The sequence below is a fragment of the Myodes glareolus genome, chromosome 23 (genome assembly GCF_982192425.1).
Source record: "Myodes glareolus chromosome 23, mMyoGla1.1, whole genome shotgun sequence".
NCBI classification, from domain to species: Eukaryota; Metazoa; Chordata; class Mammalia; order Rodentia; family Cricetidae; genus Myodes; species Myodes glareolus.
The window spans coordinates 18,392,923-18,411,707 of NC_142048.1; the positions used below are offsets into that span (position 1 = coordinate 18,392,923).

Consider the following 18,785-nt stretch of genomic DNA (forward strand, 5'->3'; position numbering starts at 1 on the left):
TGTTGCCGGAAGTGACGTCGCGGAGGGGGCTCTTAAAGAATAACGGTTTCACTTTCGCAGTTCCAGATTCTCCAGGACGTCTTTATTTCTCGCTTCTCATTTTGAATGATTACAGCCATAAAAATTGTACTTATTTGAAACATGACACTTACTATAAGGTATGTAATTAATAAGATTCTCCTGCGATTCAAGCCTTCCGAGGAAACCGTGCAAACGGAGTATGGAATCTGTACCTAGGAATCTCAGAGTGTGGGGCAACCCGTGGCTCGGAACGTTTAGTCCCTGTTCGCGGCGCGGCCGAACTCACGGTTCCGAATACAAACGGTCGGCGCGAGAGGCGCCCAGGGGCGCGGGCGCTAGGGCTCCGGAGCTGGACGCCTGGTTCCCGCCACTTTCTCGAGTTACTTGTGCTCCCTTCCCCTTTCCGTATTGGTCCGGTCGCCTTGCCGGACCCTGCCCTTTGCCTGGCGGCTGCTGGCTGGGCCAGAAGCTGCGGACGGGCTGTGCTCCGGCTTGGACAGAGTCGCCTGAATGCTGTACTCACCGAGGTTACGGAGTTGTAGGCAAATGATCAGGTCTACTGTTTCATCCTTTCACACCTAGGGGCACGAGGGGAACCCTAGATGGGACTTGCTTATGTACCCAACTGGGAGATGCTTTGGAAGGCAACCAAGTAGGAAGACTGGCAGTCCACCTCTTTTAGAACTGGTGTGTGACTTAATTCTGCGAGTTTAAATGATCGCCGATGTCTCTTGGGTCTTTTCAATCAAGGATTCGTCTAGACTGGCTGGAGGAGTCAGCCCTTCATGTTTTCATGGTGCTTTTAAAGAATTCTCCATCTACTTTAAAGACTACAGATTTTTCTCTCTATAGGAAGAAGACTAATCTTAACTTATTTATTTATTCTAGACTTAGAGCTGCATCAGATTGTTTTACAGAATTACTTTGAAGCATTTTTTTCTATCAGTTTTCTATGTAAACACAGTGGTGCCACTGAGCTATTGCTCACATTTTACCTAGCTAACTCCTTTTTTAAATCCCTCATCAAAAACATTTCTCTTGAAACAGCATTTTCCTAGTATCTATATAGTACGAAGTGATTTTGTAAATTTAATTGCTACAGATCTGTATTTCTCTATCTAAAAATGTGGTTTTTAGAAATTTGAGCTGGAACTCAAAATCATAGCTATCCATTGCAATTATTAAAGTCTAGTTACTTCATCCTACACAAAATGATTTTTAAATTCAGTGACACCTAATGTATTTAAAGACCTGTAACAACTATGAAATTGAGATGGGATTAAAATGAAAAAATCTTAGACTGTGGGCTGTGGATCTAGCTCAATAGTAGAGCCATTGAGTGGTATGCCAAGGCCCTGGGTTTAATTCCCTTTCCCCACCAATTCAAGTTGTGCTGTTCTCACAACTTTTCCCAGAAATTCAGTCGGCAGATTTGATTTGTTCCTAATTCTTCAAAAAACTCGGTAGACTATTGAGACTTTAATGATTGAATCTGTATACTTTCTTTATTTAATGTCTTTTGATAGGTCATATAAGGTGAAAATGAAAATCAGTTTTATTTTTAAGTAGTAAGTTTTTTCATCTCAGAAATATGTTGAAGATCACTTTCTGGCCTTTTGACTAAGATCAAGTGTAAAGTATGTAACAGTACTCGATTGGATTCAATTAATAATCTTGATTTTAGTGTTTACCAAGTAAAAATATTAGGAAATCTTTATTGTGAGCATTTTTTCTATGATCTTCCTTTAACATCTTTGTGTTTTTCTTTCTTGTCATCTCATCTATTCCTTTCACCTACAGATCCAAGCTGTACTTGAATCTTACTCTTCTTTAAATATTTATTCTGCTGGCGATGAAGAGGATGTGTTCCGAGACATACTTTATTTTCAGAAACTTTATTACCAGAGGTAGAAATAATATAAAGATAAATGAGTTCTAGAATATGAGAAAAAGAAAAGATACCGCAGAGTATTTGATAAAATCACATGTCCTGGGAAGATGGGATAGGATTGAAAGGAAAGATTGCTTTAAATCAGATCGATCTGGAACCTAAAACAAGATCTGACCTGAAATCTTAAATCCCAAGAACAAGGTTTTTAGTTACAGCAAGAGTAGTTCCCACTTCACCTTTTCTAGACAATAAAGGTTAGTGTGGGAAGTCTGTCTTACCATTTCCATATGTCTGTCTAGCCCTGGCATCTGCAAAGATGTGAAAGAAGGCTTACAGTATTAATCAGTATTTTGTATAATTTGATTTTAGGATCGCTTCCCTTTTTTTTCTCCCTAATGTCTTCATTGTCTAGATATGTTAATCTTTTATCAATGTAATTTAATGTTTCAAAAATGGTGACCAAAATGCCAATGCAAGAGTGCTTAAAAGTATGTTCAGCGCTTATTCTACGCCATGATTATAAGGAGCCGACTGGAAATGGGAATGGTATTCCTGCAGAGAGAGAATAGGGTGCCCAGATCTAGGGAAATGACTGTGGAAATGGGTGGTGGCCCAGGCTTAGAATTTTGCAAATTGCCAGGTTTGTTTACCTCAGAGGAGGTATCTGAAGGGGCCATTTTAATGTTAGTTGCTGAAATGTAGACTGGGAGAAAATCACATAAAGTATATTTCATCTAATTCCTGACTTGTTCTTTTTTGTTTTTAATGTCAGTGATTTTTTTTTTAAAGGAGTTTCATTCTCAGAGAATCTATTTCTCTGGGTACTTTCATAACTTTCTTGAGCAAGCTGTTGGTGAACTATGAGTTTGTTTTGTTTCTGAACACAAGCATCTGATTGGCAACTACATGAAATCCAAACCATGGGGATAATAACTAAATCTTTGCTGTTTATCTTCATTTCTTAATGCTTATATAGCGTTTATAAACATTCAAGATAACCAGTGGTGGAGACTACTTCAGCTTGGTATATTTTTTCAGATGGTACCAGCTATGGTTTGGATGAAAAATGTCTTCCATAGGCTCTTCTGGTTGATCTCTGGGTCTCCAGCTTGGCGTGCTAATTGACAGGTTGTGGAATCTTTGATAGGTCGAACCTAGCTAAAGGAAATGGCCTGGGGAGTGAAGATGCTTTGAGATGACAGCCTGATCCCACCTCTGTACTGTCCTGTCCTCTGCACTGGTGTAATGTCAGCTAGCAGCCACCACACACTCCTGCCACCTTGGAGCTGTGTGTCACCATGGTTTCCATGCTATAAGGGTCTATATCCTCTCAAACACTGAACCAAGGGGCCACTTTTCCACTGGGTGTCATCCTTCTGTTAGGGATTTGGTCACAGCACAGAGGTAACTGTTGTAGTCCATTATCATCAAGGTAAAACATTTGGGAGAGTGCTAGATAAAATACATTGAACAAATATAAATGTAAGGCAAACTTATTTTTGTGAGGAAAAAGTAAAGGGTGTGGTTCATGCTAAGTTTATATTTAGGGTTTAGAGTCAGTACCATGCAGTAAGCACTTCACCTGCCACCAAAGCACTGCTATAAGAAGTAAAGTAGTGTGCTGTAAATGTATGGGGCCTGGGAGAGGCGCACACAGAGTAGAGCAGAGCAACTTCCCAAAGCACGCACTTAACTGGTACTCATATAATTGTATTTTTAGATAAAAAGTTACAAGATTTTTTAGGAGTGGGAGCTGAACCTAATATTCAATAATGGCAACAGGCGACTTAAAAAGAAGCTTGCGGAAGCTGGAACAAGTACTTCGTTTGCTCAATTACCCGAATGAGGTGGATTATGTTGGGTAAGCTATAGTACATTTGGTATTTGAAACTTATTTGTGCTTTTTTTCATTTTGCTAAAAGTTTGAGATAGTGTGGGACTTGGTGGGGGGTGGAGGTCTTAAATGAAAATAAAGGGCTAACAAGTTGGTAAAGGACCTGACTGCCAAGCCTGATGACCCTGACTTGTATTCTCAGGACTCACATTGAAACTAGAGGTGCAGCGCCTTCAAAATGTCCTTTGTGCTCCATACCTGTACCGAGGGGTGTGTGCTGATGTGCTGAGAATTAAACTGTTTCTCGGGTGGAGCTGCAGGTGCCCTTAACTGCTGAGCCATCGTCCAACCAAATTTTAAAGAATGGGGGCTGCCATAAGAAATCTCGCCAATTAGAATTTTCCATCCTAAGAGAACGCATGGTGTAAATGTATGAAATCTATCTTTTGTACAGTGAATGCACAAAAAAATAAATTTGCAAGAAATAGTAACATCTGTGATCTTATTGGCTATATTAAAATGAATACAATTTTGTAGAATGAAGAATGGAAGATTATATAATTAATAAATCCATTATATCCCATTGAATTTAAAATTATATGGAGAGAATATCTAGACTGATGTATATACAGTTTAGTGCTTAGCACTTATATTAGGTGTCTTACATCTGCCTGTGCTCTGGGTATGTGCACTTATTTGGCACACATACACGAACATAAAAGAATCTTTTTAAAATTTTGGGGTGGAGATTTCTGTGGAAAATATGCTGTTTATATGTAAGAACAGTATAACTTTAGTTAACCAGTAGTACTGGCTAATGGGAGAAATAATTCATTTGCTGTTTTGTGCAGCCATCAGTAGGACATTCTGCACCAGTAAATAGTTAGACAGTTAGACTCTGACAGCACGGGGCAGCAGGTATGGAGAGATGAGTATGGATCAGACGATGGCTTCATGAAAATCGGCATTTACCTAGTGAGTTACAATGAATAAAGAAGGCAAAGTGTAGGATACCCTGCTAGACATGAGCACAAGCTAAGAAGGCGCAGTTCTCGTGCAAGCAGAAGGGGAATGTCTAATCATAGCATTCACACTTTCCAGGGTGTTCCTCATTTGTAACTTAGAGTTCATACGATTAACCTTTGCAGGTTTGTGTTGGAACAAATGGGTTAACGTAACAAATGTTACAAAACCTTAAAATATTTTTGAGAGCTGTAGGGTTGTATTACTGGGAGAAATAAGATATATCAAGTAAGAATAAACTTTAGAAAACAATAAAAACTGTAAAAGATAGACTGTACAGCTGGAGTGAGGTTTTGAGCACATGAAGATGAGCAGTACTGTTTCATACTCAGTGGTTTAGAGTAGGACATAGAATCTAGAGAGTCAGAAATTACGTCATTATTGTGTCTGCTAATTTTCCTTAATCAGCTTGCTTTTGGAACTGTGCTTACTGAGTCTTTTCCCTTTGCCCTGGCAGTTTGATGAGAGGGGACACCGCAGCATCCTTGCCCATCATCAGCTATTCTCTTACCTCATACTCCCCTTATATAGCAGAACTTCTGATGGAATCCAACATAGAGCTCATAGCAAAGAATGATGTGCGCTTCACAGATACCGTCTATAAGGTATTTTGAGTTTACAAAACAATAATTACTTGAGAAACTGTCGAATGATTTTTAAAATTAATACTTTGTAATAATTATCGAAACACAGTTACATATTTCCTTAGCAGTGTTACACATCCTGAGAAATGCATTGATAGGCAATTTTGCCATTGGACAAGCATCAGAGTGTGCTTGTATAGACCTAAATGTTGTCTGTACACATAGCCTATTGCTCCTGAGCTACAAGCTTGTAACATGTCCCTGTTCTGTATATAGTGTGAATTATAGTACAATATACATTGTTCCTTGAGATCTGAAACCAGGTCTCATATCTACAGTAACATCTGCACACCTGGATGGAGACTAACTTTGATGTCAGTTAGTTTTGATTTTTAAGAACCTTAATGTTTACCGTTAAGTTTGGTCAAGTACTGTGATTTGTGTGTGTGTGTGTGTGTGTGTGTGTGTGTGTGTGTGTGTGTGTAGCTGTTACCTTCTGACCAAGTGGCTATGTAATTTTGAACTAAATATTACCTTTATTTCTTCACAGCTTCTTCGTGATCAATTTGATTATAAACCAATTTTGACAAAAAAGCAGTTTATACAGTCTGGATTTGCTGAATGGAAAATCCAAATTGTCTGTGATGTATTGAATTGTGTGATGAAAAAGCACAAGGAATTGATTGGCTCTGACAAGGTGAGTTAATGAATAGATTTCAGTAGAAACTTTTGCTGAATACCCAAATATTTGAATAAATAGCAAATTATTTAAAAATGCAATTGTCATTTGACTTGCTGGACCCAGAAGTTCTTTGTCTCATTAGACTTTAATGATTAGAGCAAGAATTCAAAGACAGACATAGAAGAGATGTAAGCATAGTAGCAAGGTTACTATCAAAGTGAAAGCAATAGTGCCTTTCTTCAGGGATGGGAATGGCAGCTAAGCTTGGTAGGTGAATATCTCAGATGCTTAGGCATCAGCGTTTTATGAGTGGAAGGGAATTCTTCTGTTAATGCTATGTGCATAATTGTGGACTTTCCTAGGAATTTCAAGGACATTTCTAGAAACTAGGGTTAGTTTGGACCAAACATGGGTTATTGAGAACCAAAATGGAATTTGAAGGAATGAGAATGTGTAAAAACACAGAGATGCAGAGGAATCCTCCCTCCAAACTTGTAGGTCTCGGGATTCCTCTACAGGACATACATTATTTCATAGCTAGCTTCCTGCAGAGTACAGGTCACTGCAATACCCAGATGTCCTACAGTCTGTACCTGGATAAGGCCAGGAGCACCTAGTGAATTCTAAATCCCATTAGTCCACACAGCTCATCTATCTGATGCCATAGTTGCTGCATTGTCCACATATGGGCATAGCCCTCTCGAAGGGCTACCAGCCACATTTCTTACATGTCTGTGACCTGGAACTAAGTTAACAATTCAAAGATAATGTATTTTATCACTTCTAAATGTTTTTGCTTGTTTTATTTTCTTGTTTGTTTTTAACTGTGTATCCCGGGCTGGCCTTGAACTTTCTATGTACGCAAAGCTGGCCTCAGTCCTCTTCCTCCCACTTCTAAATATGGGATTAGGGCACCACCATACCAGTCTTACTTAAACTTTCAATAAACAAATAAGCAAAAGCATGTTTCATTACTTTCACTATTTGCTATTATCAAAAATAAGTACTGAAATAATGGAATTTAAATGTACATCATACTTTTCTATAAGATATATTATTTTGTCTAATTCTTTTCCTTTCTTAGAACCCATCATGCCAAAAAAAGAAGAGCATCTCTGAAAAGCCAGAACCTTGTTTGAGCAGTGAGAACCCTGTAGAGGCTCTTGGCATTGACATCACTGGCAGGTTCATGACTTCAGGGAAGGTATGACAATAGAAAGAACAGAGCATATCTGAGTGCAGTAAAAATTCTTCTCCTACTGGCGTTTGGTGACACATTGTGGTCAGACACCACAGTATGCAAGGCATTTTTATTAGTATTTATTAGTTTATTTCATTTCTTTATGTAAGTACTTTGGTCACATCCACCCCCACTGCCCTTCCTTTCTCTACCCTCAAATAGTCTCAGCAGAAGAGTATAAAACTGAAAAAAAATGATTGGACTTTATCTTTCTAATTTTCAATCTATTTCCTAGATAAAATTAATAAGGTTATATTACAGAGGTGTTGGCATCTACTCTTTTAAAATATGTGTGCGTGTGTTTTTCTTTTAATGTTATATGTATGTGTACCAGAAGGGAACAGAAGAGGGTATCAAATCCCTTGGTACAAGAGTCATGGGTGGTTGTGAGCCTCCATGTGGGTGCTGGAAATCAAACCTCTGTCGTAAGTGTTCTTAACCTGAGCATCTTTGCAGCCCCTGAGCATATGCTCTTAATTACAAACCTGATCATCCCTAAAAAGGGATGCATGTGTAGTAACAACCCCTTAGTAACAAGAGTGATTATAACGATCCACTTAGATGCATTAATAACCTAGAATATAGATTATCTAATAACTGGTTTTGGGTATTCTTTATTCCTAGGTATAGATTGTCTCTGCCGTTGTCTGCCATGAGCATCTGTGGCTAATGAATGTAATACATGTAGAGATAGCGTTTTCCATATCCGAGGGGGCTCAAAGTATAATAAATGTGCTTCCAGCTATTCACTCCTGGGTGAGAAGACAGAGTAGAGACACATAACCAGTGTGCAATTAGATAAAGATGTTAAATGTTTCTAGATAAGTAAAATACTTATAAGTATTTTATTAATAAATATTAATAAATTAATTATTAATTAAGTTAAGTAATTATTATTACTTAACTATTAATTAAGTAGTATTTATCTACTTAAATAAGTAGAATGATTTATTCTCTAATCCAAAATACATGACTAGCAGAGACTTACTACCAAGAGCTTGAATAACTGCCCCAAGACTGATAGAATTTATAAATATATTTCTTTATCGACAGAAGGTGAGTCAGCACTGAAGCTAATTGTCTTCTTCCTGATGCCTCATCTCATATGGATGCATTTTATGATTTCTTTATCACATGATAGGGGTTTTCAGTGTCTGTACGGACAGTGCATAGGCATAAAGAGTGGGTAAAGGGTTAGTGTGAGGTCCTTGTTAGTACTTCCGCTTTTTCAGTGTTTTGAACTTTTAGCTGAAGGTAAAATGTATATTGTGATTTGTTCAATAGAAAATATTATAGTGTGTCTTCACTATAATATTTATAGTAATATTTATAATATGTAGTTGTTGATTATTTAACTTATAAATTATGTCACAACTTTTGTTTATTTATTCATTGACAGAGTCTCACTGTATAGCTCAGACTAGCCTGGACCTTATAATTCTGCATGGGCTTACTGAGTGCTGGGATTATGGTTGTGTGCTACCACACCTAATATATTTTTTTCTTCATTTGTTTGTTTTTAACTTTCTATCATGTAATACTTTAAACATTTACAAAAGCACAGATCATCCTGTTTCAACAATTAATCAAATCTTTACTAATTCTCTTTCATCTTTTCTATAACCACTTTCTCCAGCATATTGAAAAAACCTAGATATGTTTAAAGTATATTTTAGTGTTTAACCTAAGACATAAAAATGCTTTTTAAAAGGTGAACCACAATTTCACCAACACATATAAAATATATAAATATTAACATGTTGTGCTGTGATACATTGTATGTGGTAATTTAAATGTTTTAAATATTCATAGTCTAGAGAATTACTCTGAGTATACAGAAAGTAATTGTGCAGTGACACCATTGAACTAGTTCTCCCATGCTCGTCTCTATGCAGAAAAAAGCTGTGGTGATCCGCCACTTGTACACTGAAGACAGTGCTGACATGCCTGAAGGAACAGGAAGTTCGGCAGAAGTGAGTGAAGGGTGTGAAGATTCAGAGCAGACCTCTGACATCGAGATTGCTGAGGAGCAGGCCTCCGATATCGTGATTCCTGACGAGCAGGCCTCTGATGTCAAGACTGAGCTGAAAGTAAGGGCCGAGGACCTCTTTGACAGATTTCTTCAGTATCTGATTATTTCAGTGTTTGAAAGTTGGAATATTTCTGAACTCTTAAATTATGACATAGGTGTTATAACTTAAGAGCCAGTCAATCTTACTAAATGTGATTCAGTGAATTCCACTTGTCAGATCTGTTTGGAGGTTCCCCTGAGTTCGAAGTACAGCAAACAGGTAAGAGATGGTATGCCCAGGGAAATTATGCTCGAGCCAGAGACTTGTGCCCTTTGCAGAGTGCAGTTTTCTACCACTTGTTTCCTCTGTTGGCAAATAGAAAAGCTTGGCATTTTATTCCTGTTTTCTCTTTGGTGAGTCATTGCTGTATTTTCTCCAAGGGCCGTGTAGCCTTGTATTCTCACTGTGTAGCCTTGGCCAACTTTATGTAGTCCAAAGTGGCTTCACATTTGTGTTAAATTCCTGCCTAGCCTTTTGTGTGGTGTCTTATAGATGTGCACTATCCTTCCTGACTACTTGCTGTTCTATCATTTCTATTACTCCTTGCTGACACAAATACCATTATGTATATAATCTCTACTGTTTCTGCTAAAATGCACATGTATTGTTATTTCTATACATTTTGGATTACAGTTGGATTTCTGAAATTTTATTTATGGGCCTACTTTTTACTATATGGCACTCTAGGTAATCTGCATATTGTCATTTGCTTATTTCCTCTTGGATTTGTATTAGGCATTGTCTAAAAAACTAGCAAATGATAGTTGAATTGTACTGCCTTGTCTAAGAGCATCATACAGGTTAACTCATAGGTAGACGCTGTGAAAATGAAGTCGTCAAAGCCACATCTCATAGCCTCCTGGTAAGGCCCACTGCTGTCTACCTGGAGGGATGTTAAAGCCCACTGCTCTTTACAGGGGGAGCTCCTAGTTCCATACTGTGTTCCTTCCCTAGCTATGAAAACAAAGGAAGTGGAAGTACATCAATCCTTTTCAAAGGACTGTCACTTTATATCATCTGGAATCCTGTTTGTCATTTCAGGATGTATGTGATAATCCTGAGATTATTGCTCTTCAGATCGCACTTGCTGAATGCCAAGAAAAGCTTAAGAGGCTGACCTGGGTAGAGAAAAGGCTTGAGTGTTTGGAAGCCACAGCAAAAGGGAAAGTGATGGTCGATGAGAAGGCCTGGAATAACCTCGTGAGCCGAGTCACTCTTCTTGAGACGGAGCTGCTGCTGTCTAAGAAGGTAGTCAGTGTGTGAAGTTCCTCGAGTGCAGGGCAGTGCTCATCTTAGTGACATCTGTATTCTTTTGGAAACCACTACACATGAGGCTCCGTAGGAAATAGAAAATGTTTGGTTAGAATAAAGTCTACTTCAGCTGAACAAGTTTTCTTATACTTCCTGCAGCTATTTTTTCTATCAAATAACATAATTTATGAAACCTGTAAATTGAGCTTTTCTGATTAATAGTGCTTGGAATACTTAGAGTGAGGTAAGAATGTTTTGAAAAACTTAAAATTATTTTGTGTATTTTAGTAGAACAAAACTTCTCCAGTTTACAGGAAAAGTTATAGAAGACTTAAAACTGAAACTTCTTCTTTACACATTAACATCAATCGTAAGGTGAATTCATAGAAACAGTTACTAAATTTACTGTCTTAGTCACTAGCGGCTCTTATGAAGGAAAACATTTAGGGGCTGGCTCACAGTTTGAGAGGCTTAGTCTGTTATCAGCATCATGGCAGGGGGCATGACCGGCACTGAAGCAGTAGCTGAGAGCTACATCCTGATCCACAGGCTTAGAGGGGCAGAGGAAAAGGGAAACTGAGCCTCACATGGGCATTTGAAAGCCCAAAGCTCCCCTATTGATGTGCTTCTTCCAACATGGCCATTGCTGCGTCAACAGGGCCATACCTCCTGATCCTTCTCGAGTACCGCCCCCCCCCCAGGTGACTAAACATTTAAATACATGAGCCTATGGGACCATTCTTATTCAGACTACCACGTTTACCATTGCCTTACGGAGTCTGAGAAATATGTCTTATTTCTTAGGGTTTCGGTTTCTAGTTGTCTTTAGAGACTGGAGTTAGAGATTCAAGGTTACTCTCTGCTTCCACACTTAAGTGATTGTTTTTTTATGCAGAAGTATAATTATTTATTATTGATAAATAAATTTATTAAAACTAAACATTCCCTGTGCTTTGCTTATATTTTATGTTAAGTGGCATAAATTGAATCACCTTTCATTTTATTCTAAATATTTACCTGTATGTTCCAGAATGAATGCGTAGAGTTTAATGCAGCAAGTGAAGATTATGACTCTGTTAGTGGCTTGGATAATGTGCCCTTTGGTAAGTTCATAAATTGTATTAGTATTGCTGACTTGCATATATTTCCTGAACAGTAGTTTTTATGGACCTTTGGCATCTTTCACATTCGTGTGTGTTTGTGTGTGTGTGTGTTTGTGTGTGTGTGTGTGTTTGTGTGTGTGTGTGTGTGTGTTCGTACATGCGCTTGCATGTGCTTGTATGGAAGCCAGAGATCCGTATCAGGCTTCTTTCTCGGTTGCTCTCCACATTACTCTTTGAGATAAAGTCTCTTGCTGAGGCTGGAGCTCACCAACTTGGCTATGCTTGCTAGCCAACAAACTCCCAGGCTCCTCCTGTCTCTGCTACCATACTAGTGGGATTGTAGATACAAACTACTTCATCTGATTTTTTTTTTTAACATGGTTTTGGAAATCAAGTTTAGCAAGGACTTGACTAGAACCATATCCCCATTTTCTTATTAAATATTTTTCTTAAAATAAAATTACATATGTCTTAGAACAAAGAAAACAGTGAACCACAGACTGCTAAGAATTGCTTATAAAACCAGACTATATATCATTCAGGACATAGCTTGCAGACTTTGGGGGAGTTTCACTTTTTAATCGTTCTAGAATAGCACAGGACCATTGAATAAGAAAAACAGAGCTCTAAAAGTTCTAACGTTAATCCTAAGTAGTAACATTCTTGTTCATAAATGAGAAACATGACAAAAGAAAATACATTTCTCAGAAACCTGTCAAGTGCCTTATGTGACCCACGTACTGACGGTAAGAAAATGAGAATGGTATAGAACCAGAGTGGCCTTTCCCATGTCACAGTGTCCTAGTGATGCTTTCCATCCTTCTGAGCATCAGGGATCTCTGGTCGCAACAAAAGCTTTTATTCTCTTGAGTCTTATAATTTAGAAAAAGCAAAGGCCTACATTTTATCTCATATTATAATTAAATTATGTTCATAAAAAGATAACTTCTGTAGCTGAGAATTTATCATGAAATTAAACTTCAGTAATATATCTAATAACATTCGATCTTTTCAGCTACTATATATTTAACAATATGCATTTTACAATATTCAAAATGCATTGTTTTAATTGCTATATTAACTCATTTAATTCCTAATACAATCTTGTAAAACAAATACTATTATTATCCATATGTGAATGTTCCAGATGAGGAAATGAGTTTCACTGAAAACAGTTGGTGACTACCCAGACTGTCCAATCCACAATTGCTGAATGAGGGACAGAGTTGAATCAGGACAACTCTTACAGTTTTCCTGAACACGACAAAGTCAGTGCAGACACTGCTGTCTTTGCACAGAGTTGGTTTTGATCATTAGATCAATTGAGATTTTTAAATTGCTGAATTTTCCATAGACTGCAGGTTTCAGAACAGGTACCATGCTGACTTTTTCCATTTGTCACTTACGCATTCAACGAATACCAAAATCCAACTGTAAAATTCTTAAGAGTTTACATTTTGTCCTGGAATCTGTCTAGCAGAAAAATACTATAACTACAACTCCTGTCTCTAGTATGTGTGTATCTTAAAAGTTCAAATATTTGCTCATTGAAAGAGCATTTAGCCAGCTATTTGCTCACTAAAGAGCATTTAGCTTGCTATTACAGAATTCTGCCTTTTCCAAGTTTGATTTTGCCTGTTTCAATATCTACTCACTATGTATAGCCAAATAAAGTCACTGTGATAGGTAGAATTCAGAGTAAGATAAACTTTTATCCAAAATAGGTTTAAGATTATGATTAAAGTGAATAACTGGTTTGCGTTTCCAGAACCTTACACTCTACGCCCTGTGAGTGGAAACACAGGTGCTGCAGTTTCATTCAGTCAGAGAACAATGAAAATGTATCATTCTGATCTTAGAATTGTGATCAAAAAGAAAGGAATTTTGTGAGGTACCAAATTTGTTTTTCCCTTTTTCAAAAATATGTTGATTCATTGGGAGCTGTAAGACATCTGTGTCTTGGTGAATGGGTGCTAGTGAAGACAGTTTAAGGAAGTGAGAGGCCTGCTTTTATATGCTCTTAGGAGCAGAAATAGTTTGGTGATCGATGACAAGAATGAAAGGGACTGAAAGTTCCAGCAGAAGAGAAGCCCTCAGTGAGTGAGGTCCATGTCTGGTCAGTCTTGTGACTGTGTAGTGTCCTTGTTTAGTCTTCAGACATGACAGTGGTTTTCTTTTCTGTGATGACTTCACATGAGTTTGTTGTCTACTGAATGTTATTTACTAGAGGATATAGTAACTTAAGTTAATTGCCTGGAGTCTACCGACCATCAAGGTTGGTTTTAGTTTGCTTAGCTTTACTTTGCTGTATACATTTGTTCTCAGAAGAAAGAAATATGGTTAGTCCAAGTGTAGTTCCCCAAAGTGTATATTTTCTTCAGTTTGAGTACAAGAATAATAATGAAGGATTTTACTGAGATATTAATTGTGAAGTTAAAGAGCAGATAATCTGATGACATAGATGGGTGGATCAGTAATGAACTGTGGTTATTGATAAATATAAATATAAAGCAGATATATATAAATATAAAAATAAATATAAAGCAGTGAAGGAGAGAGAAAAGGACAAGACCAACCTTACATTGGGTTCCAGGTAGTTGTTATTCCTTAAGAGAAGGGAGAATGCAAGGGGAGGAGAAGATTTGTAATAGTAATAATAATAATAATAATGAGTTCACTTTTGAATATAATTTATTATGTATGAAATATTTCAGAACGATCTTTACAACTTAGGTCTTGATTTGTAAGCACTGGCTTGCAAACTTTTGAAGACCACTGAGTCCAGTTTGTTCTCTTATAGGTAAATGTAATAACCCTCCAGAGTTGGCAGAGAAAGAGCAGTGGTCACATGAAGAGAGCTGAGTAGTCTCTCGTGTCTCTACCTGCATTGGTAGCATTCCTTGCATACATGGGATTCCTCCCACTCATGCTCCCTTAACTCCAACTTCAGTGGCTTTGTGTCAGGAGTCACTACTCTTCCTTTTCGTTCCAACCTGAACTCAGTTCCTAACTCTTAGTCTTCTATACTACTGCCGAGAGCCCATCACCTTTAAGCTAGTAAAATCTTAAGGTTTTACATAGAGCGCAGGAAACCAGTAAGAACTGTCATGAATATAATATGCACTTAGCTGATCTGGCTATTAAATGTGGCTGTCATTCTGTGTGTACTGCAGTTGATAAGCTCCAGAGTCCCTGGTGGGATGTCTCTCTGAACAGTCTCCTAGCTTGCCTAATACTAACTTTCTTTCACATGAAGCACCTACATGCCTCAAAACTCAACCCCAAGATTCAGGGTGAAGACAGCCATTCCTTCAACTATCTCCCCAACCCTGCATGCTTTCTTCTTTTGGGACAGAATAACGGTATTCAGAACTTGCAGAAAACATCTCAAACAGAAGACAGTAATACAGTATTTAGAGGCATGGAAGTTATATTTCCTGCTGAGTTTCAAATTATTCCTTACTATTGCCGATTTCCCACAGCTCCTGCTAAAAATGCCTGTGTCTAGCTAGTCTTCAGAGCTGTAACATGTGACGTTGTTAGTCTCAGCTAACTAGATCACAAGTAGGCTTCTAACTCAGTAAATAGCAGTCCCAAGGGTGTCAAGTTTAGTTACACTTCTACCTTAGAATTTTGAATTGGAGCCCTGGAAATAAGTCAGTCAGATCGTGTTAAGCTTGCACAATCTGACTGTTTCATTCAGGCTGAGCAGGTTTATTGGGGTGAATAAACTGAGGAAACAATTCCACAAAGAAAAGGAGCCGCTCGAGCAGGTGACAAGATGGCTAAGGAGGATCTGGCTCTATGAGATGAAAGGCATTTTCTTAGTCCTTGAGTATTTATATTTTGCCATCAGCAAATGCACACAAGTGCTCGCTATGAAAGCCAGGTTAAAAGGATGTTGATTTCTTTTTGACTTTGTTTTTGTAGCCAAATTTATTCTTTATAGAGCTTATGTGTAGAATTGATTTGATAGAAGTATGTCGTGTGTGTGCTGTTCGATAACTGATGGAGTTACTAAGTAAATGTGCCATTGTTTTGTCTCATTGATATCAAGACACCTAATATAAGGCTTTTTATTATTTAAAAAAAAGAAACTAGACTTTGTTTTCCTAATTTGTTTCCCATATAATTAGCTCAAGATTGGATCCCTCTTGAGATACACACACCCCTTTTAAATAAGTATAATCAGTTTTAGTAATGATTGCCACTAGCTGCAAAGCAGTGATAAGGCAAGTGTGAAGTGCTTCGACCTTGCTATATCATAGCTTATGGTTTATTGTTTTCAAGGCTTTTCATTCTTGGTTGTTTTTGTTGTTGTTGTTTGTTTTGTGTGTGTGTGTGTCTGTATTTTTTGTACATGAGTGCTCTGTCTTCACACACACCTGAAAAGAGAATCAGATCCCATTACAGATGGGTTGTGAGCCACCATGGAATTGCTGGGAATTGAACTCAGGTCCTCTGGAAGAACAGTCAAGTACTCTTGACTGCTGAGCCATCACTCCAGCCCAAAGTACTTTGTAGTTTAAATTACTAACATTCCTGTTCATTCTAAATGTTTTCTGTCATGATAAAGGTAAAATGCTTTTGGATTTTTTTTTAGGTTTGAGACGGGTTTCGCTATATTACCTAGGTCATCCTTGAACTCATGGTTCTTCTCAGTTTCTCAAGTACATGTGATTTCAAGCCTGTACCACAGAGTGGTACACAAAAATGTACTTTGAAATTATTAGAGAATTTTTAGCATATGTCTCCATTTGTATACAAAGTATTAACTCATTTTTAACTATACCATAACCATTTTAAATTAATTTATCTGTAAATAAAATTTTAAATATTTGACTATGTAGTGGAAAGATATCTATAAAATGTACTTTCTTCACAGATAAACAATACAGTGTGGGGGCACCAGCCAGTACATACCGCTCATCTGGCTATAGCACAGTGTCACCAGAATCAATGTCCAGGGCCTCCACTGTTCATTATTGTGGACTGAAAGATTTTTCAGAGGTAAGAGAAGCTGTCAACTGCTTAGATGATTTCTAAGGTAGAGAAGAAGAAAGTATCATTTTTAGTAAATACTATGTAACATATACTGTTGGCTAGAAAAATGCTAAAATTCTAAGTTTCCTCTCTCAAGGGTTCTTTGTGTTGACGAATCTTCTTATGCGGTGTCTCAGAGTACGTTTCATATATTCATGGTCCTTCTTTGAGGATTGTTTACTTTGAGAAATTGCCTAAATTTTTTGCTTTTTAAATTAAAGGAAACAACAATCCAGAAAATGGAAAGGATGAAAAAAATGTAAGTAACAGAAAGGGGCAACAGAAATCATTTCTCTGTAGGGAACTGTACTGGAGTGTGGTATGCGGATGCACACATGTGTTTTAGACCTTGTGAGGCTCAGTCAGTGTGGAATTTCCTTCAAGGCTCCAGTGGACAGTAAATCTACTTCCGGTTGGGCGTGTGTGAGATGAGTCACTGCTTTGGTTTCCAGTAAGCCGTGTAAAACACGAATCACAGAATTTACTATGGGTTACAAAGGGCAAAGATGCTTTGGCTGATCATTAATTCAGATTTCTCTACTTCTGATAATTGATTGACCAAAACATTATGATAGTTGGGAGACATTTTTAATATTATGTTAGGCTTCAAAATTATGTTGTGTTTCCAGTGAGCTATCGATGCAGTACCACGGTGATGCTTTTACTAGGGACAAGTAATATTATATCTAATTTTAGCAAAGAGTGGATTAAAGGAAATAAATGATGAAATGGTATCAAAATGTTTTATACCCTACTACCATAAAAAGCTACAAAACTCGACATTTGAAAAATTCTAAAATAATTTATGCTACAAGAATTGACTGATTTATGTTTGTTCTATTTCTATGTATTAATATTAACTCTGCCTAAAATAAGGAAAACACTCAGGTTTATCTTAGGCTCAGAAGCATATGTCTAAGAGCTTCAAGCCTGTTACATTACGAGTTGTGCACTTAGCTGATATGTCATTTGTTCTATTTCAGGTTTGAAGAGACTGCGGAGCTACTGAAATGCTCGAGTCGCTAGCTATAGACTTTTTTGCATGAACATCTCTAGGACTTTGGCTACTTATACATGGTATATTTAAGAATGCCTTACATAATTTTAATATATTGTAATATTTTATTAAGAATTTGAACTCTATTTGATAATTGAGGTTTTTTCTTTCCTAAATAAATACTTTTAATATTTTAAGCTGTAATTGTAATGATTTTCTCTTTCAATTTTCTTGGTAACTTTCTGTTCCGGAATATTACTGTTACAGAGTGACGTCGTTCAGCAAGCTCTGTACTTTCGTGTTGACATTTACTGGCAGTGTGCTAAGTAACATGATTTTAGAAGTAAGGACTAGAGGACCATTGTTGGCATCCTACTGAAGGCGTTGCACCTAGGACTTGCATATTGTACCCAGGAGGCAGGCTCTCATATGTACAGTCTTGCAATCTGTGCAGGTGAATACATTTTAATGCAAAGTTAAACTGTTCACTGAGAACGAAACAGATGCAGCTGTGTCTTTTTTATAAACACTGTAATACAGAGGGCATGGTTCTCTAGTGTGTTCCCTATGGGAAATGTACTGAGTACCTAAGACTGTCAGCACAGACATAGAGGGAGGCCAGCCGTGTGATACACGGTGAAGGAGATTTTCACTTCCTAATAATGAAAAGTTATCAGCTTTTAAGGGAAGAAAAAGTCTTAAAGTTAAATTGAAAGAAAATTAAAATCACTTAGCAAGTTACTATGTAAATGTCCTTCTAACTTTGTAGATAAATATGATACTAATTCTGGGTGATAGTCAAAATCATGGAAAGATATCCTTCTATTTTATATTTTATGTTAGTCATCTCGTTATACTACACAGTTTGACTTTACTGTTGAGTGAAATATTCATTTGTTACAAATAGAAGTAACTTGAAGCAGTTTTTAATACTTTAATAAATATTTAGTGTTTACACTTAAAAACTGTAGTATTATGTTAGCATATAAAAGCCTATAACCTTGAATTTAGGAACATTTCAAGAGAATTTCTAGAATAAATCCT

General features: G+C 37.3%; 1 protein-coding gene across 11 annotated transcripts; it reads left to right on the forward strand.

Annotated features, from left to right (window-relative positions):
* The first annotated feature begins 27 nt into the window (after window positions 1–27).
* Window positions 28–17,938, forward strand: Cep44 (centrosomal protein 44). 11 transcript variants are annotated; one of them, XM_087900999.1, is made up of 13 exons: window positions 220–708; window positions 1,822–1,928; window positions 3,633–3,773; window positions 3,949–4,176; window positions 5,227–5,374; window positions 5,904–6,050; window positions 7,120–7,239; window positions 9,171–9,365; window positions 10,389–10,595; window positions 11,629–11,701; window positions 16,587–16,711; window positions 16,966–17,003; window positions 17,728–17,938. In XM_087900999.1, exons 5-13 carry the CDS (start codon window positions 5,231–5,233, stop codon window positions 17,768–17,770), a joined length of 1,092 nt encoding a protein of 363 aa, XP_087757125.1. In that variant the 5' UTR covers window positions 220–708; window positions 1,822–1,928; window positions 3,633–3,773; window positions 3,949–4,176; window positions 5,227–5,230; the 3' UTR covers window positions 17,771–17,938. The 11 variants fall into 11 exon arrangements, with proteins under 11 accessions (XP_048311706.1, XP_048311711.1, XP_087757125.1 ...); XM_085680315.2 differs by lacking the exon at window positions 3,949–4,176 and having other exon boundaries at window positions 224–817; XM_048455751.3 differs by lacking the exon at window positions 3,949–4,176 and having other exon boundaries at window positions 224–708.
* Window positions 17,939–18,785: the final 847 nt, after the last annotated feature.

Excerpts from the sequence above, each read along its gene's own strand:
- Cep44 (XM_048455749.3), top strand. The coding sequence starts at position 3,685 with ATGGCAACAGGCGACTTAAAAAGAAGCTTGCGGAAGCTGGAACAAGTA. Across the intron at positions 9,366-10,388 it reads ATGTCAAGACTGAGCTGAAA|GATGTATGTGATAATCCTGA; the intron begins GTAAGGGCCGAG and ends TTGTCATTTCAG. Across the intron at positions 10,596-11,628 it reads AGCTGCTGCTGTCTAAGAAG|AATGAATGCGTAGAGTTTAA; the intron begins GTAGTCAGTGTG and ends TGTATGTTCCAG.